The sequence below is a fragment of the Chlamydotis macqueenii genome, chromosome 14 (genome assembly GCF_036417535.1).
Source record: "Chlamydotis macqueenii isolate bChlMac1 chromosome 14, bChlMac1.mat, whole genome shotgun sequence".
Classification (NCBI taxonomy): Eukaryota; Metazoa; Chordata; class Aves; order Otidiformes; family Otididae; genus Chlamydotis; species Chlamydotis macqueenii.
In genome coordinates, this window is record NC_141569.1 from 3,675,813 (window position 1) to 3,703,462 (window position 27,650).

Below are 27,650 nucleotides of genomic sequence, written 5' to 3' on the forward strand. Positions count from 1 at the left end.
TTGCACACACCTAGCCAGCGTTGGGCTGCAGAGCACCAATTCAGAACACACCACCTTGCTCACCAGGTGTAGGATGTCCCCAAAGGCAGTCAGCAAGTCATCCTTGGCTCCCTCTCTACTTGTTGGACATCTAACCAGAGTCGTCTGGGGAGGAATTCACCTGAAAACCTCAGTTCAATATCTGAAGTCGATCTGACACATCGTACACCGAGAGTACTTGCTCATCCCTGACGAATGACTGAACCCTGGAGAAATCTGCCAGGAGCCACATTTGAGCTTTAGCTGAAATGTTTCATTACTTCCTGGACGAATGGAGACAAACACATTGGACTAACAAAGTAAATAAGCCAAGATATCTTTTGCTTTATAAAGTCAACACAATGTGGTCTATATGTCACTGACAGGCTGTAAACATGGCCCCTCGCAGTCTCTTTTCAAAGGCAAGTGCTCTCCTAGGGAAACACCGTCACTTACTGGAAGAAGCACAAGAGCTATGTAAGAGGAAGATTCTGAACATCCACAAAACAGCACAGGATTTTCTCTAGACCATTGGAAGGACTTTTCTGGACATCATAAAAATAGGGAAGCTCCATTTAAATGCTCTCAAAAACCATGAGAACTTCAGCTTCTGAGCCATGCTGTTCTTCCTCTCAATGGCTATTTTGAAATGTAAAAAAATAATAGCTCATCCTGTGTAGCAAGAATTATTGGTACTTTCCTGCTAGGCCCAGTTTTCCTGAGAGCTTCAGAAAGACTTCCAGTGAAAGAGGTGCCACCACCTCAGGGGCTGAGATTCCAAAGCAATTTTTTGGACTGTGATAAATTGCACACGAGTGTTTTTTTTCTGGCAAAAAAAAACCAAAACCAACCCTGTGACTCTCAAGTCAGACCCTAACTTTCAGGAATTGGCCAAAATATTTTGTGTAGCTTGCCTTCCACAAGGCAAATACATTCTAAATATATCAAGCATGAAATGAATAGCTTGTGTGTGCTTCATGAGCTACTGCAGGTGTCCAGTGTGGTTGCAAACACAACTTGCAAAACCTTTCCTAGATGCATCCTCCTGTTTCTGTCTGTGCAAAGCATGAAAGCATAATTTCACTTCCTCCTGCTTTCCAGCTATGTTAGCGCTGCAGGTTCCTGCTGGCACCTCGTTGCAGGTCAAGGATCACACCTTTTCACACCTCTCACTAATTAGCTGTGCCAGCAAGGATCTGAAGTGTCAGCATGGCCCATATGCCAGCAGTGCCAAACAACAAGCAAAAACAGAAAGGAAGGTGGAATGAAAACCTTTTAGTGGCTTTGAATCTCACAGCATCCTAACGCAAACAGCAAGAGAAAGTTCAGGGGTACATGGTATACATCACCTCTGGCTGGACGTTGGAGTGGCTGTGGAGCAGTGATGAGATGGGGAGCAGGAGTGACTTCCCGAAAATGTTGTTTCTGTTTCCCTTCGGATCACATGCTCGGTGGCAGAAACATTCTTAGAAATATACTGTAAAATATGAAGACTCACATATATCAGCCAACAGCTTGCCAGCACTGCCACAGCCAAATTTGGCTGGCTTGATTATTTCTGGTGAAATCAAATGAGGACTGCGTGAACACGGCAGCTCCACACCCCGCAGAAGGAGACAAGGAGACTGGAGGCTCTTCTCTGCCTCTGCAGTTTGGATGTTGGAAAAGGGCCATGGTATGTGGACTGCAGAAGGGTAGGAAGAGCCAAGGGGTTCCCTGGAGGACAGTGGTACCACATGCAGCTACTGAGCAGAAAAATATCCCTGCTCACAGGAGGTTACACACCCAACAGAGTACCAGCAAAAAGACAACCACATGAGACCTGCCAAAGATACAAGTCCTACAGAAACACCAGGTGTAATCCAAATATTTATGTTGAGATATCCCTTCACCTAGCAAGAACCCTGCTATTCACAGGGACAATAAGCTCTCTATTGAGTAGAAGAGTCAGTACTTCTGGGCCACAGGGCTGTGGTTCTCAGAAATTCCCTTTCCCTCTTCCTTCATGGCTGGGATTCAACCTAGCTAAATTTTAGCATCCAAAGGGTGACACAACTGACTCATTGTACTCATTTCCATCAGTACTTCTTTCTATTTGAGTCTGCCTTCCCCCTCCCTTCTTCTGACCCTTTCAGTGCCTCGGTTCAGCAAGGGTCTTATGCACATTGATGGTCCTATTGAGTTCATGGAGTTTGATGGGAATCTTATGTGACTGAAGTCATGAGAGTGGCTGAACTGCTCTTCTGGATCCAGTCCTAAATTCTTAGATGGTTCTCATTGCTATGACACTGGCATCCCACCAGGACATCTCACCTTGCCCAGGAAGCTTCTCTTGGTACAGGTAGATGGGCTAACACGGTGCTGACCAGATCACCACGTGCTTTAGCACAACATGGTCACCACAGCAGCTCGGGCCACTGCCATGCCAATCACTCATCATGCCGCAAAGTGGGGCTTGACGAGATAGCTTAATAAACGGGAAACATCGGGAGCATCTCTCAGAGAGGAAAACAGGATCACACTTGATTCATTAAAACAAGCCCGACCTGAGTGCCTTAATCTCATCCTCAGTGCTTCCAGGTAAAATCACATTTCCCTTCAGGTTTTGTTTTTGAAAGTGTTTCTATGCAGAACCTTATCTTTTCATTCAAGTTTGTTACTGTTTTGCTCCTCACACACATGCACACAGGTGTGTATGCTTACACATCCACATGAAACCCTGGCAGAAGACAGGCACTCAGTAAACCAGAGAGACGGAGACAAAAGTCTTACATCAGCCATTTGGATTTCCTCAGGATCCAAACGTGGATGGCTTGGCCCGTTCGCAAGGCTCCTGTTCTGATGGGCAGGACACATATTCTGCCGTAGATGATTATGCATTTGTTTTCTTTGTTTCCTTTAAAAAAGAAAGGAAAAAAATCTATTAGGAAGACTGATCTCATGGGGTGCTCTCCCCCCCGAGTCAACTGGGGAAAACAGGAGATAGAGAAGGTAAGTCTCAGACACACTTGATCTTTCAGTAGTGTTTGTGGAAAGCTGAAAACATGAAGAAACAAGGCATTCAATATTTGCTACCTTCTGCTGCTTTTTCAAAAAAAGGTGAACATTTCTTATTATGAGCGATTTGGGAAGCTGGGTCCAGGGTTCCCTTTTGCAAGAGAAGGCCCAGGACAATGCAGTGGAGCCAGGGGCACCATGGGGCTGGGAGTGGAGCAGAAAGGTGGGGAGAAGGGAAAGGGTAAGCAGGTTGGGGTTTAGCCTTGGTGGCAAGGCACTTGACCTGTCCTACATTAAGCACAAAGCCTGCCTGCGCCCCTCGCAGGGCATCCACTCCACAAGACCACCTGTGTCGCGGGGCACCCTGAACTCAGGTGAGGTGCAGGCTGAGTATGGAAAAAGGGGAGGTTGGCCATAAAAGAGGTCCCCAAGCCTTTGTTACTTTGATTGCTTTGAAAGTCCCTGAAATGTGCATAGATGACCCTACAGTTGCTGCACAACAGCCCTATGTGCTTCTGCTGTCAGGAGACGATCTGCTGTCCTGGGGGCCAGCTGTTCCCCGTCACACAGCATCACCTGGTTGGGCAAAACAATGCTGATTCACGTGATAAGCAAATGGTCCCAGGAAAACATCCTGCTCAGATGGAGCCTGGTAGATGGCTTCAATTCCTTCCCAGGAATACTACAGCCCAGCATCTCCTTAAAATAGCATTTGGGAGAGGAGCATGGAGGTGTGAAGCAGGAACACAGCCACTCAGTAACCTCTGGCCAGTTATTGTCTGTTCACCACCCATACTCACTTGGTTTTACAGTAAGCTACCACACAGACGATGCCCACCACAAGCAAGGCAACACAGATTCCCGTGATGGTTAAAACTCTCTTCTGGTAGAGCTCTTCTGCTTCTGCAAATGGAGAGAAAGAAACCAGTTACGAATGGGCTCCAGCACCAGGGATGCATCTGGCTGCACAGGAACCAGTACTGCATGAGGGTAAGATGGAGAACAGGGCTCGGTCAGACCTCCTATCAATCCCCTGCCTGTCTCTAATAGCTGCCCCAAATCTCAGACCAGCCGACCCAACCTTACTCACCCCTCAAGAGACCTTCACTCTTTTTGTCTCTCTGCATCTTAGCCCTCTCTGGCTCAGTAGCTCCCTCTTTCTGCACTCAAGTATGCTTCTCAACTTCTTTTCCAGCAATGTAACTCAGCGACTAAGCTCAAAAAGCCCCATGACTCTCCTCTCCCTCCTTCTTGGTACCTTAAGTAGCCTACCGAGGAAGTCCCCAAGCATCCCCCACTCACCACGTACACACATGCCCTGTGATGCTCTCATCACAGGCTCTCTGCTCTGACGGACTCAGAATGCCTTTTCCTTGCAGCAGCTGCATGCCCTGGAGCTCGGTGCATGCTAGAAACCACCGAGCAACAGGCCCCAAAGCATGTAGGTGCTGAAAGGGACATCCTAAAAGAGTCAAAAAGCAGAATGAAGATGGAAAAGTGACAGTGCATTAGACAAAGACAAGGAAGTGGAGTAATTAAAATACAGTAACAAATTACAATTATGGATTTTTAATGAAACCCTAGGAAGTGATTAATTCCATTGCACCAGGTAGCTCAGATGCACACACGAAATTCAAGCAGTATGTGGCTGCTGCTTCTCTCAGAGATCACTGTTTGTCATGGACGAACCACCTTTCAAATCGGAAAAGTCAGTCACTTGAATCAAAACTCAGACCACGCTGGAAGCGGGGTAATTCGTTCACACTAATCGAAGCCCCAGGGAAATGCCAGGGTGTCACCTGCAGTGTAACTGAACTACAGCTAGGCAGCAATTGCATGGTAAGGACACCTCCTCCTCCTCTGCAGCTACGCCAGAGCAGGTGGTCTTCTCGGTGACATCCAGACTCCAGCTTCACGGTGGTGTGGACCAGGAACGACAGGTCATGGATCTCACTTGGGCTGAAAGTTACTGCACATCCTCAGAGCCAGAGCCCGTATGGCCTGGATCCTGCTGATAGCAGGGAGTTTGGGTTCTGGCTGACCTTCTACTCCTTGTGTTCTACTACAAGGAACCAGGTGGAGCTGGCATGGGAAAAGAAACCCCTCTGGGGTGAACATCTTCAGTGATGTACTTCCCTTGCACAGTCGCCCTATTCCAGGCACCAGCAACCATGGCAGACAAGTTTTCTTGCTCTTGCACACCTCTGGGACCTCAGTTCCAGCTGTACAGCTCTTTCCTCCAGACAGGAGTTTCAGAGATTTTATCAGAATCAGGACAACCAGTTAGGATCGTGTCCTGGTTTCAGATGGCACTGGGCAAGAATTTTGCTACTACTCAGCAAAAAATACTTTTACCAAAAAGGCTGGGCAGGAGGTCAATTTTCACCATGGACCCATCCATCAAGCCAATTTTTTCAAAGATTCTTCCCCAGCTATATTTTTGGTAAGACTTTTTTTCCAAGCATAAATCATTCCTGTTGAACCATGGAGAAGGGAGAAAGCACAAAGCCATCAAAACAATGTGGGTATTTTTGTTTGGATTTTTTTTTAAACCTATTACCTACATGACAAAATTTTTCACCTGAGGCTCAAATCACAGCCTCTGTAGTGGTGACTGTGTGACCATGGGACTCTGGCATGCCTGACTGTCCTGAACCTTCACCTGAACTCTACAGGGAATGTTTCAGGTCATCAGAAATGCAGATTTAACCTCTGCCATGAGCTGACAGCTCTGCTATGTGAAGCAGTGAAGTGTGAGGCTGTCCATCACTGTTGCAAAACTAAAAATTAAATGACTTGCTGTCAGTAATTTAACTTGGCTCCTAACATCTCATTAAAGTGGATCCTCAATAACACAGTATCTTCATGTTGCACAAAAACATCCCAACAGTGTCAGAAAGAAAATACAAGAGAATGCACACTACAATTTTGTATTTGAGAAGGTAAAATCCTGGAGCAGGACTTGTCCATTTGTGTCTCTATGCTCTACAAACACCACATCTTCATCAGCAGCATCGTCACGCTACAGCAGCAAACACTATGAACAAACCACGTGGTGCCACGTAATGACGACAGAATCACAGTCCAGCCATGGGTGTCACAGCAACACATGACAGTGAAAGACGGATGACAGAGAAGAGACGACTGCAGACAGGGAACGGGATGTGTGCGGCTCTGTGATGACATTGAGAATGGATGAGGAAAAGGACAAAAGGTCAACAAAAAAGGGATGTCAAAAATCCTCAATTTTAAAGTTTATTTAAGTGTATTAGTATTAGCAGCACCACTTTCTCTGAAACACCTGACCACAAAATGCACACATTTTCTGCAGCAGGGAAGAACTGCTGAGGGTGACACAGCAGTCCCAGTGGATCAGGCATGCAAAAGCCAGAGGAGATCAGTTTCCTCAGCTCCAGCTAGTGCATGTCCCTCCACCTCAGGGATCTGAATTGAAGACAATTCAGAATACAGAAGTGAAAGATTGGTGGCCCCATACCTCTAGCAAATGGAATTGAACTGTCTTCATGTGAAGATCTGCTCTGGCTGTCATTGCTGGCTTTCTAAGTTCGGTGATAAAGACAAATCTCTCTGCTTTCATCTGACTGAGCCTTCCCTGTGGTTGGCCTCTACACTCCAGGGAAACCTAGCCTCAAGGATCTGATTTCCCAGGTGCTTACTCAAGAGATACTTGATATATTTCTAAAAACAGACTGAGGAGAATGGAAGAAAAAAAAAAACATGATTAGGAGCAACTGGGCAGGAGCAAGTAATCGCCCAAAGCGGGCATTTTTAAAAGCATTTAAGTTACTGCGGTGTTTTTCCACCACGATGCTCAGCATTACACTCTCCGCTCTCATGGGAGACTACTGACTTCCCTGGGCTCACTGTTTTCTGGGCTAACTCACCTCATGCCACCTTTCTTTGAACAGTTTCCTCCCTGTCAAGAACAGAAATAAGCTGCTTAGCTGTGGGAGGAGGAACGGCAAAGCTCTTCCTGACCCCTTCTAGGATACAGCGGAGATTGGTGCGTCTAGGACAGCAATTTCCACAACAGCCCTGATCTTCCTAAAACTTGCCTTCTCGTTCCTGGAATGTCTGCCTGCTCCCAAGTGGTGCCTGCTGGCAACCTTTTGGATGGATGCAAACTCCACCTTTTCAGTTAAATACACAAAAGCATGTTGAATGAGGAGACGTATAGCAACTGTAACGTCCCAGTCATGCCACACACACCAGGCTGCTGCTTGGAACAAAGAAAAAAGTGCTGCTAAAAATACACGTGCATTTTTATAGGTTTATATTTAGATTTGGTGGTTTGCTTTGTTTTGGGGGTTCTTTTTGCAATTCAAACATCTATCTTGGTGCCAGGGAAAAGAACAGAACAGCTGATTTTTTAATCATCCCATTAAAGCCATAAATATAATGTGGGCAGCACTTAATGGCTTCTGATTAATAAATGAATGGTTGTTCCATACCCTTTAATTCAAATCCAAGATGCTCTGCCAATGCAGAAAGAAGACAAGGAAGAGAAAGAGAAAAAGAAAAACAGGTCTGTCAGATCTCTAATACACAAACACACTGTGCAGTTACAGCAGGTTAGCTTTTCTGTTGGCTCAGCAGCAGTTACACAGAAGACAGTGCATGCTTCAGAGCATTTCAAACTCCCACCAGAGCTTACACCTTATGTAAAGAAAGACCCAAACAAATTCCAGAGGAAGTTAATTATGAATTCTTTTAGTTAATTATGAATTCTTTTGAGATGAGCCATGTTTGTTAGTACTTGATATGGAATTCACAGTTTAAAAAAAAAAAAAAAAAAGGTACACTTATTCTGAAACAACTCCTGACAGGTCAAAACACATTGCAACTGCATGAACCTGGTAAAAACCATTCATTCACTTTCTCCAGGCAAAATGTGCCCTGTGTGGTTTCACATGGTCCTCTCCGCATGGAGGCCCTGCGCCCGAGAAGAGTGCATTTAGACAGAGGTGTGGGCTGTTGCGCGGGGCCCTGAGGCCCGCCAGCACCTTTCTGCCGCCCACAACCTCAACTCTGGTCTGGGACATACAACGTCATCTTGCAACGTCGCCTGTAAACCCCCTGACAGCACGTCAGCTGTGCGAGGGCTGTTCTTGGCAGCACGAGTCTGCGGTTGAACCACCGACACTGCAAGTGGCTAATTGCCCGGGCAAGGCAACGAATCTCTTGCAGATCTAAACGTGCAAACCAGGCAGAAAGCCTCCCTCAAGTCAAATCTTCGAAATTTCACTTCTGCATTTTTTTTAGAAACCATAAGCATGCCGAAAAAAGCACAAACCAGAGCATCTGCTTTCAGATTCATATTGATTACCAAGTGAGATTGCAGTTCGTCTTGCAGAGATAGCACTAAGCAAAGTAGAGTTTGCCTGATGAATCAGTAATCCAGTTAGCCAAAACAGGTATCCTGAATTTTAGTAATTTTCCTGGTCCAGGCCTTAGCTAAAGACAGATTTTCTTACATAAACATTAAAGTTCTCCATACTTATCATTATACACAAAAGTGAGCTCTGCTGTTCCCAGTCACCATGCACACAAGATCATTTGCATCTTGCAGATGTCCAGATTTATTTGCTATGTTTTCAATAGGAACTGCTTTTTGCTGTACAGAAATACTGGCTTTCTCTTGCAATGCTGTCAAAAATTTGGGTGGGGCAGTGAAATTAGCACTAATCGTTATGGAACATATAAACACGTTTCAACTAAAGCAGGTTCTTCTCTTCAAATCAATGCTAATATTTGGGGTTTTTTTGGGGGACAGCTCTGGGGGCGGTGTTTTTTTTTTATTTTGTGTAATTCAAATGCCACAAAACCTAGCTGCTCTCTGCTTCACATCTCACATTTGTGCAAAAGGAACAGCAAACTCTACCATGCATTTTCACAGACGTTTTGTACAAATTGCAGTGATGTGGACACAGTGTGGTGGGCAGCAGAGAACTGGACAGAACACCTTCATCCTAACTCTCTTGGTTATCACCTTCAGCCTTGACCTTTTCCTAAGGCCTGCTACCATTAAACACGCTGTTTCACCTGACACTGTGACAAAGTGTGCAGAGATACACTAAACTTCATCCATATGCTATTGATCCATCTGATAGCTGCATACTGCTACATTTCCTCCCTGGTTTAGGATTTGCCGCAACATCTACAGCTATAAACGGGTGCAATTCGGAACATTTTCACGCTTTTCTGCCAACTCAGAAACGCCTGTGCAAAGAGAAGACCTGAGGACCTTTAGCCTTCCCACTGTCCCACTCAGGTCAGAACTGTAGTTTATTTTGGCTCCCCAACCCCGTGGAGCAGATACAGCCAGCTGGCTCACTGGATCTTAGCTACAAGTTCCTTGAGCAGGACAGAAACCATGCAACCATGCAGCAGCTGGAAAACACACGCCTGCCTATGCCTACGCTGGTAGCTTTGCGGACAGATGAAGCCTTACCCCAGCCTGTGGTCCTGCATCTGATGTCCATGGCTACTCAATACTTCTAGGTCATCATTTTAGGCTTTCTCAAACCCTCAACTCCTGATTCTTCCCCCCTCACTGTCAGCTTTGACGCCACAGTTGAGACACTCAGTGGGATCTACAAGGCTGTGCTCTATCATTTCTGGCAGGAAATTCCCCCAGACACTTCAAGTTCCTCCAAGAAGCAAAGAAATTATCGAAGCTATATTGGGAGCTACTGAAATTGCCATCATGGCATTTTTTGCTCCTCTGTTATCACTACTGATCATAATAGCAAATCAGCTGTTTGATGGTATGCAGAAAAGTGGTCCCAGCACAGTAAGGCATTAGAAGCAAGGCACTGCCTTGGTATTTCCCCTCACTGAACACATCAAAGAGGGAGCTACTGTCCCCCTCCCTGCTCAGGAGTTCCTCCCAGCCTGGGCAGGTATTACCCTTGGTGCTGGGAGAGTGATGGAGGAGACACTTCAAGAGTAGGTTGGGATTTGGAGGGTTTGTCACTTCTCTAAAGAAGACACTGTTCAAATTTATTCAACAATCCAGAGGCTAACAAGATGCCCCAGCTCTGGGAAAAACATTGCTTCAAAATGTAATCCTCTGTGTTGAGCAGAGGGGTATCATCTTCACAAACATGGCTTACTTCATGCCTATTTTATATTAACAATATACTGCTTGGTAACAAACATGTTTGAGAGACCAAAATTCCTTCTAGAGACAACAACTTCACAGAATCATAGAATCACAGAATGATTTGGGTCGGAAAGGACCTTCAAAGCCCATCCAGCCCAACCCCCCTGCCAGGAGCAGGGACATCTCCAACCAGACCAGGTTGCTCAGAGCCCCGTCCAACCTGGCCTTGAATGTTTCCAGGGATGGGGCATCCACCACCTCTCTGGGCAACCTGGGCCAGTGTTCCACCACCCTCATTGTAAAAAACGTTTTCTAATATCTAATCTGAATCTACCTTCCTCTATTTTAAAACCATTACCCCTTGTCCTGTCACAACAGGCCCTGCTGAACAGCCTCTCCCCATCTTTCCTGTAGCCTCTTGAGGTACTGGAAGGCCACTCTAAGGTCTCCCTGGAGCCTCCTCTTCTCCAGGCTGAACAGCCCCAGCTCTTTCAGCCTGTCAATTTGTTTTAGTCTGGAGGAAAAGATGTCTCTGGCTGTGCACCATGATTGAAAGAAGTCTCCTTTGCTTTTTTAAGAGGTTGATCAAGAAAAGTAATATGTCTTTAGAGGCTTTGGCTTATATTTGCTGCTAAGTGGAGAAGATGCTCAGCACGACTTGTAGCACCTGCATTTTACTCACCCTCCCAGTGAGACTGGATGTTTAGCAGATTTGGCTGCTGGGGATGCCTGGATACCTTCGGTCAACAGTCCCCTCTGCAGCCATTAACCATGCAGAGGGGAGCATGAGGTCCAGGAAAGTCCTCCAGCTCCTCCAGGTGATTCACTCCACGCTGATAGAGGTGGTTGCAATGGGGAGGTATATTGCATCCCAGGCTTGAGGCAGAGGGAGCCTTTGGGATAGCTAAAATTAAACGGATAATCCCATCTGTAGATACACACCAGGAGTGCTGACAGAGTGCAGTAGAACTCTCCAGCTCTCACAGAAGAAGCTCCACTGGAAGCAATATATCCAGAGGCAAATAAATTACAGCAATGCAGCACTGAGATGGTAGCTTTGGGCTGAGGAAATGGCTTATCACTTTTCTCACATCATCAAGCTTCTGTCTGAACTCCACACATGCTCCCCAGGTCATGGCAGGGAGCTAGGGCTGAGCAAACTGCTGTCAGACTCCCCAGACTATGTGAAGTGGGGCCATGTTTTTTGGAAAACCTTATTCCAAATGTACCTGTGGAACCTTTCTGAGAATGTTGAACTTAAGACAGAACCTATTCTTCCCAATGCAGCCATCAAGGTAAGGAAAAAGTATCTACTGGCCTCTTTAATGATTACTTTGCAGTATTTATGTTATTTCTCATACCTAAAAGTTAAGCTAGGCTCTTTTGTGTTGATCCCAGGCAAAACTGGACCAGCAGTTTGGAAATATTCAAATACGTAACTACTGTATGTACGACAGAAGGCTGTCCAACAGAGAAAGACAGTGAGCATGAGAAAATTGAGGAAGGAAAGCAGGGAAAATACATGAAATAGACGACAAAAATGTTTCATTTTCACGCTCTTTGTCTCAGCTGCAGCACACCTATGCGGGATTCAGGTTGGATCTCATCACCCAGATTGGTACCGCTCCACTGTTCAAAGTAGGGCTTGCTGAAGAGTCAAGTGATGGATGGACTTTACACTCAAGTCCCCCAGAGGATGATATTTAGCTGAAATGGATTGAAAGAAAAAAATTCAGTTGGATTCAGGCACTACCAGTAAGGCACGTGCTCTATGGACCCACTGTCACAAATTTTGTGATGAATTTTTTTCTCATCATTGGACAGAAGACAAAGTCCTACACATACTTGATCCGCAGTGAATTTGTGACTGTTTTTATCTATAAATGTATTTTACCTGTTTTAAAATATGAACAGATGAAAACATCTAATCTAAAATAACCTTATAGACAAGATGGCTTTCAGTGAACTGCAGATTTACAGGATGACTAAGAAGGACAAAAGCCTCAGCAAACAGCTGTGAAAACTGGACCTGTGCTCACGTGGACTTCAGGTTGCCTAAGAATGCCATTGACATATTTAGCTACCACATGCGTTATTCTTCCCAAACACAATGGGGTCCCCCAGCAGGGTATCTGGGTCACAGAGCATGCTCCAAGGCATGAAACAAAGTGGAGAATTAACATCTGAGGACCAGCAAGACAGACTATCGATAATAAAATGTATTGACAAGAGTAACACGTGCAGCACCCTGGTCCAGGCTTCCCCCAGGGGCTGCAGGGAGCGATGCAGGACAGTCCCATGACGCTGGGCACAAAGGACACCATGCTCTCATGGGCTGGGCAATACATGAGATCTCCAAGCACAGAAAGTCTGAAAACTTTCCATAAGCTGCACAGCCATTTAGCTTGTCCAGTACTGTATCAATAAAAACAATTTGGTAGGCCTCAAGAGTCCAGATACATAACAACAGGGTATTAGCAAGCTGCTGTGGGCTAGCATGCAAGTAACTTTGGGAGATCCCAAAGGGTAACCTGGACTGCAGTCCGGAGGAGAGGAATAACCCTGCTGTGATAAACCACAAATGCTTTGTAATTACCCAGCCATACCACAGCATAGTCATCACCCTGTAATTAACTAGTCAGCGGTTATTGTGTCATTAGAAGGAAGCTGCAGAATGTTTGTGGAATTTAAAATGCTGCTAAATATTGTTTTAGGGTTCAGATGAGCAAGAGATGGAGGAAGAAACAGAAAGGTAGTTAAAAAAAAAAGTAGTATTTTTCTGCTTATAATTTTCCTATCGCAATCACAGGTAGGAAACTACTGCTGAATAAATTAAGTGAGCAGAGAAGACCTTCCCAGAAAAGCTTGAAGTGGCACATTCATCCATCTGCTCACACAGACACTTTATCTCAGTGTAAGGAGCAACTGTCCAAAGCCCACCTGACAGGAGGGTCACTTTTACATGTCAGGGTGGTGCCCAACACTCCCCAGCTGCAGCCTGGTGACTTTAGAGTGAATGGGACCATCCCTCTGAAAAATAAGAAGGCTTTCACCTCATAAACCTCCACTGCTCTGCTTGCACGCCCAGTTAGTCAGCAGCGTTGGAGCCAGTTTGTGTGCCACTGTGGAAATGTGTGATTCTGTTTCCAGCCTAGAAACCTTGATATAGACACTGCAAATAGAAACAGTTTATGCGTTTCTGGCTGGAAGGGCTCTATGACAGCAATTTTCTTGGAAAGATGACTGATGGGAAGACCCAGACATCCAATCTACAGGAAATGTATGATGATAAGGCAGGAATCATGCTGCTGGGATCATTACACAGATCACACCCGGTAACAGTGCAGTGGATGCTCTGGAACAAATGGTGGTTCTCATCTCGGAAATACCCGTTCTCGTCATCTGTTGTTGGAGGGAATCCATAACGCCAATGCAAGTGAAATGCCCCGCCACATAGCAAATCAATCAAGAGTCAGACCCGTCACACTAAACTTTTGATGGCTACAGTTAGGGAGCCCTGTGAGACATATCAAGCTGGGAAGTGAGGACAAGCTTTCACGCCAGTGTCCACTGCAAGCAGTCTGTGACTGCAAGACTCTGATTTCTCAGCTCAAGTTCTTCTCTTCCCTATTTCGGGATGACTACACTGAGCACCATGCAACAAGAGTAGTCATCTTTCTCCCCTTCGAAAAAGGGATTTGATGCATGAATAACAGACTCTTGGGAGAGCCTGAAGTTGAAAAGAAAGCCTGCTCTCCCAATGGACAGCAGAAAATGCTGCTCTGTGCTTACAAAGCAGACCAGTGGGAAGACTCCAACTGTGAATTAAAATTCAATTTGTAAAGAAACCAAGAATGAAATGTGAGATAAAAATGGAGAATATGCTAGACTGCATTGTACCTGAATGTCAGCTTTATTCTAGGATGTTTACAGGCAGGCTGCAGACTTTAACTTTAATTAGGTCACAAAGTAGAAAATGAAAATGTTTCACTAAACAAGTAGTATGAGTAGTATGAGTAGCATGAGTAGTATGACATTTGTCCTCCAGATCTGTGACAATTATTTTCGGAGAAGGATAAATAGCAATGTTAAGATGAAATTTCAGATTCCACAGACAAGAGACAAGCATAAACATGAAATTTAATTTCAATTTTCTAAATTGTTCCATAAATTGCTGTTCTGGTTTTGTTTACTGAGGGGGACCTTAAGGTGGTAGCTTCTGTAGGAAACTGCTAGAAGTTTCCCCTTTGTTCAGTGGACTCAGCTGGGCCCAGGGCTGATCCGCTGCTGGCCAGGGCCAAGCCAATTGGTATCAGAATGTTCCCTGATAACGCTTCTGCGATAACGTATTTAAGAAGGGGAAAACAAAAAAAAAAAAAAAAGTGGAGAAGATGTGAAGCAGCTGAGCGGCAGCAGAGAGCGGGGGGGCGCGAGCCTTGTGGGCCTTGCACCCCTCACCCTCTGGCCTCCCGCCGGGCGGTGACTGGGCCCGAGTTGGCCCGGCCCGGCTGCAAGAAGTGGAGAGGAGATGAGATGTGAATGAGATGCAAAAAGGTCCTGAAAGGCGTCTGCCAGCCTGTTGTGAAGAATTTTTCTTGTGAGAGGAACGGCTGCAGACATCAAGGTCGGTGAAGAAGGAGGGGGAGGAGTAATGTGGCTCCTGGCCAGAATTCCCCTGCAGCCTGTGGTGAGGACCACGGTGGAGCAGGTTGTCCCCCTGCAGCCCATGGAGGTCCACGGAGGAGCAGAGATCCCCCTGCAGCCCGTGGAGGCCCACGGAGGAGCAGAGATCCCCCTGCAGCCCATGGAAGACCCCATGTCGGGGCAGGCAGGTGCCTGAAGGAGGCTGCGGCCCGTGGAGGGCCCGCTGGGGCAGCCGTTCTGGAGGGAGTGCACCCCGTGGAAGAGATGACCCACGCCGGAGCAGTTTCACGAAGGACTGCAGCCCGTGGGAGGGACCCCACGCTGGAGCAGGGGAGGAATGTGAGGAGTTCTTTCCCCGAAGAACGAGCTGCGTAAAGCGACGTGTGATGAACTGACCATAACCCCCATTCTCTCTCCCCATCTGTGCCGCTCGGGGGGGAAGGTGGTAGAGATAATGTTAAGCCTGGGCAGAGGGAGGGGTCGGGGGAGGTTATCTTGTTCCCTGTCTCATTCTCCTGCTAGTTTTAGTAATAAATGAATAGTTTTCCCCAAGTCGAGTCTGTTTTGCCCGTGATGGTAACTTTAAGGGTTTCTCCCCGTCCTTATCTCAAACCTTGAGCTGTTTTTTCTTATATTATCTCCCCCTGTTCTCTCAGAGGGTGAGGGGAGTGAGAGAGAGACTGCGTAGTCTGGTCCCGATAGGGCCTGAACTACGACAATTGCAAATGTGCAGACTTAGGCAAGGTATAAATGTTCCTGCTCACGATGTCTAACTTCCAGTATCTCAGCCTCACCAGGAGTGAGACAGCTACCAATGTCTTCTACAAAACCTTTACAACCAGGCAGCCCAAAGTAAATTTCCAGCAGGTTTTTTACAAATATCTGAAAAGTTTCTTGTGGAGGAAACTTGATCTGGGATCTTGATCTGATATCGAATAGGCAGCTATGAAATTCAGCTGCCAGCATAGTTTGTTGGGTTTTTTTTTTCTTAAAAGGATGATTTTGGACATGCTTCTGTCTTCTGGAAAGAGCTGCAAGACATCAGTATGCCTATGAAGCTGGACCCAGAAGACAGCTGTCAGTTGGGCGAGTCTTCAGTACCCACTAGAAGCTCTCATTAAAGTCTTCCTGATTGTTTTGTGATATTGCTGAACTTTTGACCCATGTGTGCAAGCAGAGATGAAGATCTGACTGCTAAGGCAAAACGGCCCCTGGTGCTAATGCTATGGATTCATTCAGGCTGGGGATCAACAGTTTGATGTGAACTTCTGTTCTCACTAGTGCAAGGGCAGCCAGACACAGACATCTGTGACCTGTGAGTCTGCAGGTACCTCTACCAGGGCTTCAGGAGACACATCTGGCAGCTAAACCTATGCATTTTCTCTCATCACCCTCAGCACCTCTGGAGGATGAGACATCTCATCCTGATGGCAGCAACGGAGTTTGATTAGCCAAAGGCTTGTGCTTGGGCGCCAGACTCTCTCCAGTGACTATGAAGGGAGCTTGGGGTATGAATTTGGACTCAAACCTCTAACATGGATGCCTAAAAGCCCACTAAAAAAACAATGAGGGTCTGGTTGCAAATAGTGGGGCATGGAGAACAGGGGTCAAAAGATGAGTCCACTACATGAACTCAGACTGCCACTACTGCTGGTTACTCCTTGCCTGCACATTGCATTGCCAGTAGCCACAGTCAGGGAGGATTTCTGCTTTAGGTCACAGTTTGGAGTTAGGATCTCCCAGCCCTCTGGTTTCATCAGAGTTACATCACAACTGCAAAACTGAACTCATGAAACTAGCAGACGATATGACTACCATCATATGTACTATGCAGTATATATATTAATTACATCTGCAACCATAATCATATGGAGACATAGAAATATGAAGTCCACAATGTGAAAAATATTTTAGGAAGATGGCTTAGTGACATGGAAATAATGCTCTGTATTCTACCAGGGCATTCCTCTGTTTTATACAGTAATTGCAGACAATCACTGTTCTCTATTCACTGCCATTAATTCTATGTCAGTCTAAATTGAAATGGCTTTAAATGTTTCTTTAATGTCCCTCAGCTATGTTGCACAGCATCTATCAGGCTTTCATCTGACAGGTCAGTTAAAGCTCAGACAACCTGATATTCTAACCTTCATCCACCAGCCAGTTCCCTATGTATGGATGGAAAAGGGTGCACAGAGACCAGCTGAGATCAGTTAAATTTCATACAGACAAAAGGGATCTAACCAGGCTTAGACAGCATCAGGACATCTTTTTCTTCTCAGATATGAATCCTTCAACTATTTAAATCTCAGTCAATGTGCAGTTGTTTGCTGTAACATGTCTCCTTCCTTCCTTCTTCTGGTAGGTTTTCTGTTTTGATGAATGTGGGAAAGCTATCTGTCACACTCTTCTAAAACTGACCTGTGATAAACAGGATAAAGCTTTTAAGTTTCCCTGTGAGACTCTGCCCATACTGGCTGGATCTGGGATTACTGTGCCTCAGTGCCTCAAGGGCCCTCTGCTGCGTTGCGGCCGCTTAGCAGGTTACTGTTCATCTGCTACCTTCACATATACAGCCACGGCTGTGCAAAATAAACGTGCTGCCTTGCATCTCCTTAGGTGTGAGGCTTGCTAGAAAACAGACCATCAGGGTGGCTCAGACTAAGGCAGGCTCCGTGTACAGGCTGGCTTGGAGAGCTGACACAGCCAGGCACCATGCTCGGCTCAGAAGTGGCTCCTTGCTGGGCCAAAGCAATCCTGTCTGCACTACACATCCATTTTCTCAGGTAAGCAGCTGTTTCAGCACGCTTCGCTTTTTTCTGCAGTGCCTCAACACATTTCTCATTACCTTTGCATTACAATGCAAGCAAAACAAAATGTAAACTCCTTACAAGCAGATAGGAAGCAACCACTGAGATACTTGCTTGAATTCTGCTGCTGCAAATTCCTACCGAAAGCAAAAGCTATTCATCCCAATAAGGGCTGAGCTGGGGCAGACCGTGAGGTCTCCAAGCTAGCCCAGTAATACAATTCCTAGTGAGTTCCTCTGTACCAATCCATTAGAAATAGCAACAATGTGAGCACAACATGCGAAAAACTCCATCTTTAACATTTCCTCTCCATCTTCAAGCAGCAGGGTGTACACCCAGAATGTCTGGCCATAGGCACTTGGTTATATGGTGGTAACAGCAACATAGAGAAACATGACATGCAAGAGAGAGCAAGGAGGTGGTTGGTGACAGCCAACATGGCTTCACCAAGGGCAGATCGTGCCTGACCAATTTGGTAGCCTTCTATGACGGAGTGACAGCATCGGTGGACAAGGGATGAGCAATGGATATAATCTACCTGGACTTGTGCAAGGCATTTGACACTGTCCCACACGACATCCTTCTCTCTAAACTAGAGAGGCATGGATTTGATGGATGGACCACTCGGTGGACAAGGAGTTGGCTGGATGGCCGCACTCAGAGAGTGGTGGTCAACAGCTGGATGTTTAGGTGGACACCGGTCACGAGTGGCGTCCCTCAGGGGTCCGTGCTGGGCCCGGCCCTGTTCAACATCTTTGTCGGCGACATGGACAGTGGGATAGAGTGCTCCCTCAGCAAGTTCGCCGATGACACCGAGCTGTGTGGTGCTGTCAACACACTGGAGGGGAGGGATGCCATCCAGAGGGACCTTGACAGGCTGGAGAGGTGGGCCCGTGCCAACCTCATGAAGTTTTCATACAGGCTGGGCGGGGAATGGATTGAGAGCAGCCCTGAGGAGAAGGATTTGGGAGTACTGGTGGACGAGAAGCTCAACATGAGCAGGCAATGTGCTCTTGCGGCCCAGAAGGCCAACCGCATCCTGGGTTGCATTGAGAGAAGCATGGCCAGCAGGTCGAGGGAGGTGATTCTCCCCCTCTACTCTGCCCTGGTGAGACCCCACCTGGAGTACTGTGTCCAGTTCTGGAGCCCCCAACACAAGAAGGACATGGACCAGTTGGAGAAGGTCCAGAGGAGGGCCACAAAGATGATAAAAGGGCTGGAGCACCTTTCCTATGAGGCCAGGCTGAGAGAGTTGGGGCTGTTCAGCCTGGAGAAGAGGAGGCTCTGGGGAGACCTAATAGCGGTCTTCCAGTACCTCAAGGGGGCCTACAAGAAAGATGGGGAGAGGCTGTTCAGTAGGGCCTGTTGTGATAGGACGAGGGGTAACGGTTTTAAGATAGAGGGAGGCAGATTTAGATTGGATATTAGGAAAAAATTTTTCACAATGAGAGTTATAGAACACTGGAACAGGTTGCCCAGAGAGGTGGTGGATGCCCCAACCCTGGAAACATTCAAGGCCAGGCTGGATGAGGCTCTGAGCAACCTGATCTAGTCAGGGATGTCCCTGCTCCTTGCAGGGGGGTTGGACTAGATGACCTTTGAAGGTCCCTTCCAACTCTAACCATTCTATGATTCTATGATTCTATGAAAACCTATCTAAATATATCTGATTTTCATCTTCATAATTGCAGTGGTCTAGCAGGTATTTCTGACAATTAGAGAAAATCAAACCTCCAGAGCTACCTGTCAAACAGACAGAGAGAGCCTGAACTCCTAAAGTACATGAGGAGTTTTACCTCCGCAAAATCCAAGTAAGGGTTTAAACTGGTGAGATGGGAAGCTTACCCCAGAAGGAAGATACACAACATCTGGCATAATGCTTGGATGGTGCACCATCTCCATCTGTGCCCCAAATTCAGCAAAGTATCTGCCATGTCTTTTCAGAAGAGCATCATAAATTTAGTTCACTCTGCAGAGACTCTCACTCAGCTCTGGGATACCCACTCAGAGTCATATTCTTGTATTTAATATTTATGTTAAAGAATCAAAAGGCTCAGATCTGAAATAAAATAGGCCTGAAAAACTAAAATACCCCAAGTGCATTTAAAACAACACCAGTGTAAGCGTCATTATTTACTATTTAAGTATCTGTCAAGTGCTGGCAATTTTCTCAAAACATGAATCAGGACAGAGCTATTTTATTTCCAGTGGAAATGCCTGAACCTCATTTAATCTGTTTCAGCTTTTGACCTGTCAGAACCCATATGGGATGAAGCACTGAGTGAATTATAGAGCAACAACAACTTTTACTGTGCCCTAATTATAGAGTAAAATAGAAAGTCAGGATTTGCACCGTGTGGTGGTTTAGCCCGGATCACCACACAGTTTTCTTATTCACCCTGCCCCTACCTAGTGGGACAGGGGAGAGAAATTGGGAAGAAAGGAAAACTCGTGGGTTGAGATAAAAACAGTTTACTAAAAATACTAAAAACTACAAAGCTAACAGGATATAAGGATATTAATATCTACAAAATATACAAAATGAACAATGTACAATTTCTCACCACCCGATGTCCAAATGACCGATGCAGCCCATCCTGAGCAGCGATCACAGGAACAACACCGAGCAGCAAGCAAAGGGGGAGAGCAAGCTAGCAAGGTAGAGGGAACGATGCCAGCAAGCAAGAGAGAAGAAAAGAATGCCAAGGGTGCCCGAACGGATACCCGACAAGAAAAGGAATAACTGAAAATGATGCCCCCTCCCATGGGCAACCCCCACTTATATACTGAGCATGACGTTTATGGCATGGAATACTCTCTTTGGCCAGTTTGGATCAATTATTCTGTCTGTCTTTTGCCCAGCTTCCCGCGTCTGCACGTTAACAAGACTTGGAAAGCCAGACAGTGTCCTTGGTCTCATTAACAACAACTCGTATCATCAGAATGTTTTTATCAACATTCTTCACACACAAAATCCAAAACACACCAGCTACTGAGAAGAAAATTAACTCCATCCCTGCTGAAACCAGGACACACCGTCCAGACTCCAGTGAAATGCCTTTCTTTTTCAGAAGAATGGTAAATTCAGTGCATGCTTTTCTGCAGTGTTGCTGCTAAGTATATTACCTGACTGTGACCTGAAAGTGAAAACAGCTATAAACACATATGAATCATCTTCTTAGATGATTTTTATCCAAGTTCAGACAGGTAATCTGGATTGTTAAGCTGGTTTTACCTTACTATCTTGTGGTTAAAACAAAATTGAGGTAAGGAAATGTATATGTGTCGGTTTTAAAGCTGGCATTGGCCCTCCGTATGAATAAAATTTAAACAAATCTAATTCCCATGAAAATCTGGATTCTGCAGGCTGGGGAAAAACACATGCTGTTTACTCTTCCCATTAATGTTCCGAAAAGGCGATTTTCCTGACATAAAACTCATTTTCACCCGTTTTGGTTTTGCAGCATGGTAGCAATAATGTTTAAGCCTGCTGGATGCCACCTTGCAGAACATGCTCCAAACCAGCCTCATGGGTGAGCATGCCGCTGCTGGCTGCAGCAGAGGCCCCTGACACCAGGGCCTTCAAAGTGGAAAGGTTGCATCAGGTTAAAGACCAAATGAGAACATTTTGTTTTGTCTTTGTAAAAAGAGCTTACTTGGATGCTTTAGTCTGAAAGAATAAATCAATGGAGGTTTCAACTTTGGGAGCCAACTTGGAACAAAAGGTAATGTAAAAACACCAGGCTGTCCCAAGGGCCTCACAAAGCCCATTTGCATCTTGTCTGTATATTCTGCAGAAGGGATCCAATGCCAGCACTTCCAGCTATTAGCATGTGCTGATGAGGCTCCTGCTATGGCCAGCTCAGGAGGAGGACTGCAGGATTCCTTACCGAGTGGTGGGAGAGGGGGTACTGGCGATCAAGGAGGCATTTCTCCTCTGGTTCCCACTAATTACAATCTCTTTTGTGGCTCTTTTTAAAACCACCATTTGTGGTTTTCTCCTCTGGTTCCCACTAATTACAGCCTCTTTTGTGGCTCTTTTTAAAACCACCATTTGTGATGGTCACAAACAGCCTGCATGGAGGTAGGACAGGTCACACAGAAGGTAACTGTGGCCAATTTCCTGTACTGTAACTGCGCTTCTGTTCAGGTCAGTCCTTACCCAGACCAGAAGCCCATGGATACTAGGGTATTGTCTGAATATGGACCCAGAAAAATTAACTGCCTTGAACAAAATGAGCTAACTATGTTTATAAGCCAGGCATTTCTGGAGACCTAGAGCGCATAGGAACTGGGAACTAGGAACCAGGAAGCACTAAGTGCAAGGGCTCTACAGTATTTAGACCCATTGAATACGAGGTCAAAAGATCAGTCACAACCCCATATGTAACGCTGTCTGACCCCCTAGAAGAGACGGGAATGTCTCTGTGTCCGGGGGGGATATAGTCTGAGATGCCCGGTCAGTAAATTTATCCCATATCCTGCATGGTACCAAGGAGTGGGAAGCCCTGAGACAGTGACAGCCACCAGCATGACCTCTGGAGCTCCAGGCGTGCGTGTGAGCCCTGTCCAGCCCTCCGGGTGTGATCCAGGATTTGACTGCGAGCCAGCCTCCAACCATCCCGCCCAAACAGCAGTTGATGCTTGGTTTAGCTTCTGGAAACAGAAACACAACCTCACCTCAGAGGATATTTCATTACAGCCCTCGCTGACTTCCTCGGTTGGTACAGAGAGACTTGCACCGTTCCTCGCAAGAGTCATGGGAAAATGTCCATCTCTTGCACTGCACACATAGTCCATCCTGGGACAGTACTGCTAGCAGATACAGTTTATCACACAGCCTGTTCTCACACAGCACACCACAGAACCTTGTGCCTTATTTGCATTTTGCATGACAAGAGAAAGCAACATTAAGTTCAATCAGAAATGAAAGCAGAACCCATTCTAATAAAGAGCCCCAGTTCTCCTCTTGGACACGATCACAGCTCCCCTTAGGGCCAAGCAGAGCTGGGAGCGCACAAGACAGGAAGAGGGCTCTTGGAGAACAGAAGAACCTGCTTTAATGACACAACACAGAGCTACAATAACCAGGGAGAGAGAGAAGTAGAAAGAGACATACTGGAGAAGCTGACCATTGCGAAATGCTGACACCGGTCTCCTGTGAACTCGATCGGACACCTACCGGAAGAAAGAAAACCAGAAAGAGAGAAACAAGATAGCAAAATGACACCCAAACAGACTGAACTGAGGCCCCTTCTGATCCCTTCCACGACTCCTGTCCGTCTGCGCTCAGCCTGTACCCTTACCTGCATCACTAAGCCCTAGCCCAAAGCTGACACCAAGAGCCATCCCTGACTAGACCACTCTAAATCCACCGCTGTGCCCAGGAGGTTTTAAGTAGTGTGGTGCATTTTTTGTCTTCAAACATACTTTGCTTAGGATCTGGCATGTACAATCGCAAAGGCAGTTTCTCCAAACATCTCTGTCCGAAGAATCCGTTTGGACATCTGGAGGGGAAAAGGGGAGAAATCACAGAACATGTCTGGCACCATTCTTGAGGCTAAGGTCAGAAATAAAAAGTGCATTGTGATGAATGGAAAAAATAAAGGCTTTATGTGCGTATTTACTCTCCATTTTGCTTTAACCAGGCACCTGCAACATCAACATTCCAGCTCTATTTTTGGCCTGAGTCTTCAAGCAGCCAGCCAAACCCCTGCCTTCCTCTTCTGCCTGCCTCCTTCCTTCTCACCTGCTAGGAGCACCAGCTGGCAGGAAGATCAAGATGAGCTGGATGCTACTTTCAGAGACTTTCCTTGGAGCCACTATCTAGACAAGACTGTCAAGAGGCACCACAGAGTGGTGAGCAGCTGTTAAGGTGACAGCGAGCGTTGTGTACAGCAAGCGTCTTCCCATTATTACCCCAGAAGTGCCCACAGGACGTTCCAGGGAAAAGGGTTACATTGCAGTTAGAGAGAAAGCATCTGCAGAGCCTCTGTGTTAACAGAGAGGAAGGGACAGAGAAGAGAGCTGAAGGGAACAGGTCTCACATGCTGCCCACCTGCGAGGCTCTGTTATCCTGACGAACATTACATGATGGGCCAGGATGTGCCAGCTCACAGGGCACCAGTTATACATTAGCGTGACGCTGCCATTGCAAGGATGGTGCCCTGGGGATGAGGGACACCAGGCATGTGCACCAGCTCGTGAGTAAGCTCCCCAGAGCAGCTCCCAGGCTGAGCCAAGCTCTGAGAGCAGGGGGATGTGGGCAGGCATGCCACGGGGGCTGCTGAACCACGCTCTGTGTGGTGACCCACCACAGCTGCGGGTGAATCTGGGAAGCAATGGGAGCTCAGCTGTGGGTGGTCAAACACTTCTCCAGGCATTTATCTCTCACCCTCACTTCACATCATTTCTTCTGGCCTCCTTGGACAGTCCCTCAATGTTACCCCTAGCTTTCTTGAAGTCCCAGCTCTACCTGCCTGTCCCTCTCGCCCTCCCTCCCCTACTCAACTGACCTCTCTCTCCACTGAGCTTAAGAGAGTTTTATCAGTATAGCTAGCATCTTAACATCTGTTTTCCAACTTCATGGGGTAAGCGGGGCGGCAGGCTCTGCGCCTCCTACACATGAGATCCTCCTTGCTCTCAGCTGCCACTCACAAGATCGCACTGTCCCTCAGTGTTTGGCAGATCCCAGTTGGCCAACAAAGAAGGGACTGAAAGGCACCTCACCAAAGAGGACATGAACTAGATGCCCGAGCCTGAGGTCGGTGGCTTAGCTCCCTGCTGGTCCACTGCCAAGGAGCAGCCTTGGCACACAGTCAGACGACTGGTCCTAACCTGCCAGGGCCAGGTCTGGGTCCCACGTGCTTACTGCCAGCCCCACATGGGTGGTGCAGATGTGACCCTTTCGTGCATCACAAAGGTACGCTCCCACTCCATGGACACAGCAAAGGGAATGAGGAAGGGATGGCTTTGATGTTTGATATGACCAAAGCTCTGTAGATCCAGCGCCTGCTGGCAGATCCATTCTGTACTGCTGCTCAAAGGCTATGGCAGCATTCGTTATTCTTGACAGATTTATGTTTAGATGGTACATTACAGATATGTAACTCCAGTGACAATACAAAAAGTCAAGAAGAGAGATGAACTCCTGCTTCTCTCCGCTTGCTTAAGGGAACACAGATAGGTTTTTTTCAGCAACTGTTTCATTCTCTTGGGTAGAAGAGGTAGAAATTAGAGAAGTCCTCCCTATTCATTATGACCAGAAAACCTTGATTTTTAACAATCCTCCCTCACTGTGATCTGGGCCCAGCAGGTGGGAATCACGACATGTGAGGGAGTGCTACGGACTGTCAGCAGCTGCACCAGCTCTACAGAGCAAGGGCACACCAGCTCATCTGTCAGACCTGCAAGGATATGGACTTCTCCAAGCTGGAGGACTCCTCACCCAATGGGAGATGTGAGGTACAGCTGAGGTCTGGGGAAGAATTTGAGAAGGCACCAGGCGGCTGGACACAAGGTAGGACAAGATATAAAGATCTCGCAGCTGTGGTGATGGACATGACTGGTGCCATTCCCCAATGCATTGATATCTAATCCCTGCCTGGAGACCTACATTAACATTCTTGGAGGGAAAGGCTGAGGCATTTGCTGACATACCAGTACACCACTGCCACAGGCTCCTAAAGGAAGCCATCCTGCTTTGGGACAACCTGCTGATACTCCATAGGTGGCCCAAGCCTGGATGCTGAATGGCTTCAGGGGACCTGCAGATACACCTCTGAATCCAGCATGATCCAAGGAGAAGATATAGCCAATGAAAGGCTGCATGATCTCTCCATCTCATCTACTGTCCTCCTCCACCTCAACACCTCTGCAGTTCCAAACCTGTCCATCTTTCCCCTACAGAATGCATTTCCCAGTTCTCCAAGGCAGGGTGCCCCATGTCCAGGGGACATTTCACCTGCTGGTTCTCTCACAAAATAAATATTTGGAAAGCCCTGCATGCTTGATGTGGCTTTGACACTTGCTTTCTTGCTGGCTTTCACTGCAGTTTTGGTAGGTTTGCATTGAGCAAAAAAATTGGTGCACCCTCACTGCCCATAACCAAACCTATTTTCTGTCTGTTTTTTGGGATCTGTGCTAACACCTCCATGTGGGAGTGTGTTGGGCTATTTGTGCACCCCGAACTGTTTGGGGAGAACTTAAGGGCATGGCTTTGCATCAGGCTTCACTGAACTCCCCAGTCATACACTTCAGTTTCTCAGTATTCAAGTCATTTTTGAAACTGGAAATTTGACTCTCTGGTCTGGCAAATATATTTGAAAAATTCACTCTCTTTTCTCATTCTTGGACGTCCACCTTGGAGCACAAGAAAGTGAGACATACCAGTAACATCAGTTCAACACCAAGGAGCCCAGCCCAAAAGGTTAACATCAGACACAAGGCCTGTTGACCTTTTCTGTGATGAAGCAGAGGAAGCTGGTGCTGGGAAGTGGAGTGAAGAAGATGCACTGTTGGCAATCAAAAAGCACAAGCCTGAGGCAGCTGGGTGATGCAGACTCACAAGGACAGCCCTGGGGAAGCATAACTTTGGAGAAACCTTGAAGAGATTGCACTGGGATTTGAACAAAACGTCCAAAATAGAAGATGTCTTCCCAAGTCTCTTTGATGTTTATTCATCACCACTGACAGAGTCATGAACTTATTCACAGAGTCTTCAAGGGTATCCAGTTTAGCTTGCAACGTGTTGTCCATTTGTCTGGGATCTGAGATTTCATGTAAGTTGTGAGGACACTGAAGGGCTTCAAGGGTGCTGCTGAATGAAGCAAATGTCCTACCCACCTCAAAAAGGGCTGCTTTGTCTGAAAGGAGCTAAAACTGTCTCAGGTATGCATTGGCAAGAGGTCAGCTAAGGCTGGAACTTCAGCATGCCATTAAGGAAAGACTGCAAATTATGTGAAAACTGGTGGAAGGAAATAAAAACCCAGAGAAAGAAATTGGTGAGAAGTGAAAAAGCAAAACTGAAAAGTGTCAAAGAAGCTTTGATGCCATGACAGCTACTATATAGACCATCTTCAGATCTCTGCAGTCAGTCTAGCGTGGGTGGGGAGAAAAGCTTTTGAGACAGAAGGCAGTAGATAACTGTCTTCTCTGTGTCTAGGACAGCTCGGGCTTTTCATCTTTAGTTACTAGTGAATCAGCAATGGGAAAAGTGACAGAAAAGAAGCTGTCATGACATGAGCACCTTCTGTCACCCCCCAAGCTAGCACACAAGCTGTCAAGACACATGTGCAACTCTGGCTCCCCTGGGTCCCGATTCGTTGGAACCAAGGCTGCTGGCAGCAACAGTGACCAGGAGACCTTCGAAAGTATGCAGTGCTCGTGGTTCCTTTTTTTTAACTGTCTTATACTTCTAGGCTGGTGGAGATGATTTGTTATTTATTACTATGGCTGCAGATGTGACTTCTGGAAAGACATTTAGAGTGTGCATGGCATGGGAGTCTCCCAGTCTGGACAGAAAAAGCAATGGAAAACACTCCTGTGTGCAGAATCTACTGCCTGTGGTAAGGGCTTCTGGGCAGCTCTTCTTCAGCATATGGCCCGAGGGGCATACCTGAGAGTTAAAGCTCACTAAGGCTGAGAGCCATGAGATGGTCTTTGATCATGGCATCCTTCTTCCTGCACATTTGACCGTAGTCAAGAGGTTTTGGCTGGCTATGCCACCAAAATGGAGTCCCTCCTCCTTTTGAAAACTCTTGCTAGGATTACGCAGATGGTGGACTATTTCTGCAAATATTACCTTTAGACTTCCTGGTCCACCCACTGGCATCATGAAGGCCCAATGTCTCTCCTCAAAGGCCAAGGAAAGCAGATAAAGCTGTGTCTGTAGGAACATTCTTGGGGAATTACAAAGCTGCACTAACCTTTTGCAGACAGCACCTTGTTCCCTCTCTAGTCTGATTCGAGAATCCCCAAAACTTCCCTTGCTTAACTCCATCCCTCTGTGCCTAACAAAGTGCATGAAAATAAAATTAAAAAAAAAAAATCCTACT

General features: G+C 46.5%; 1 protein-coding gene across 2 annotated transcripts in view; it reads right to left on the minus strand.

Annotated features, from left to right (window-relative positions):
• NRG2 (neuregulin 2) overlaps positions 1-27,650 on the minus strand; it is a 185,129-nt gene that overhangs the window by 5,802 nt on the left and 151,677 nt on the right. Inside the window, exons 5-8 of one of the 2 annotated variants that reach the window (XM_086758761.1) lie at positions 22,715-22,773; positions 3,816-3,918; positions 2,791-2,914; positions 1,368-1,495 (exon numbers count right to left, since the gene is read on the minus strand). In XM_086758761.1, coding sequence (XP_086614887.1) covers positions 1,368-1,495; positions 2,791-2,914; positions 3,816-3,918; positions 22,715-22,773 — 414 coding nt within the window. Of the gene's footprint in view, positions 1-1,367; positions 1,496-2,790; positions 2,915-3,815; positions 3,919-22,714; positions 22,774-23,025; positions 23,103-27,650 lie in introns of both variants that reach the window. The other variant, XM_086758762.1, reaches the window with a different exon arrangement.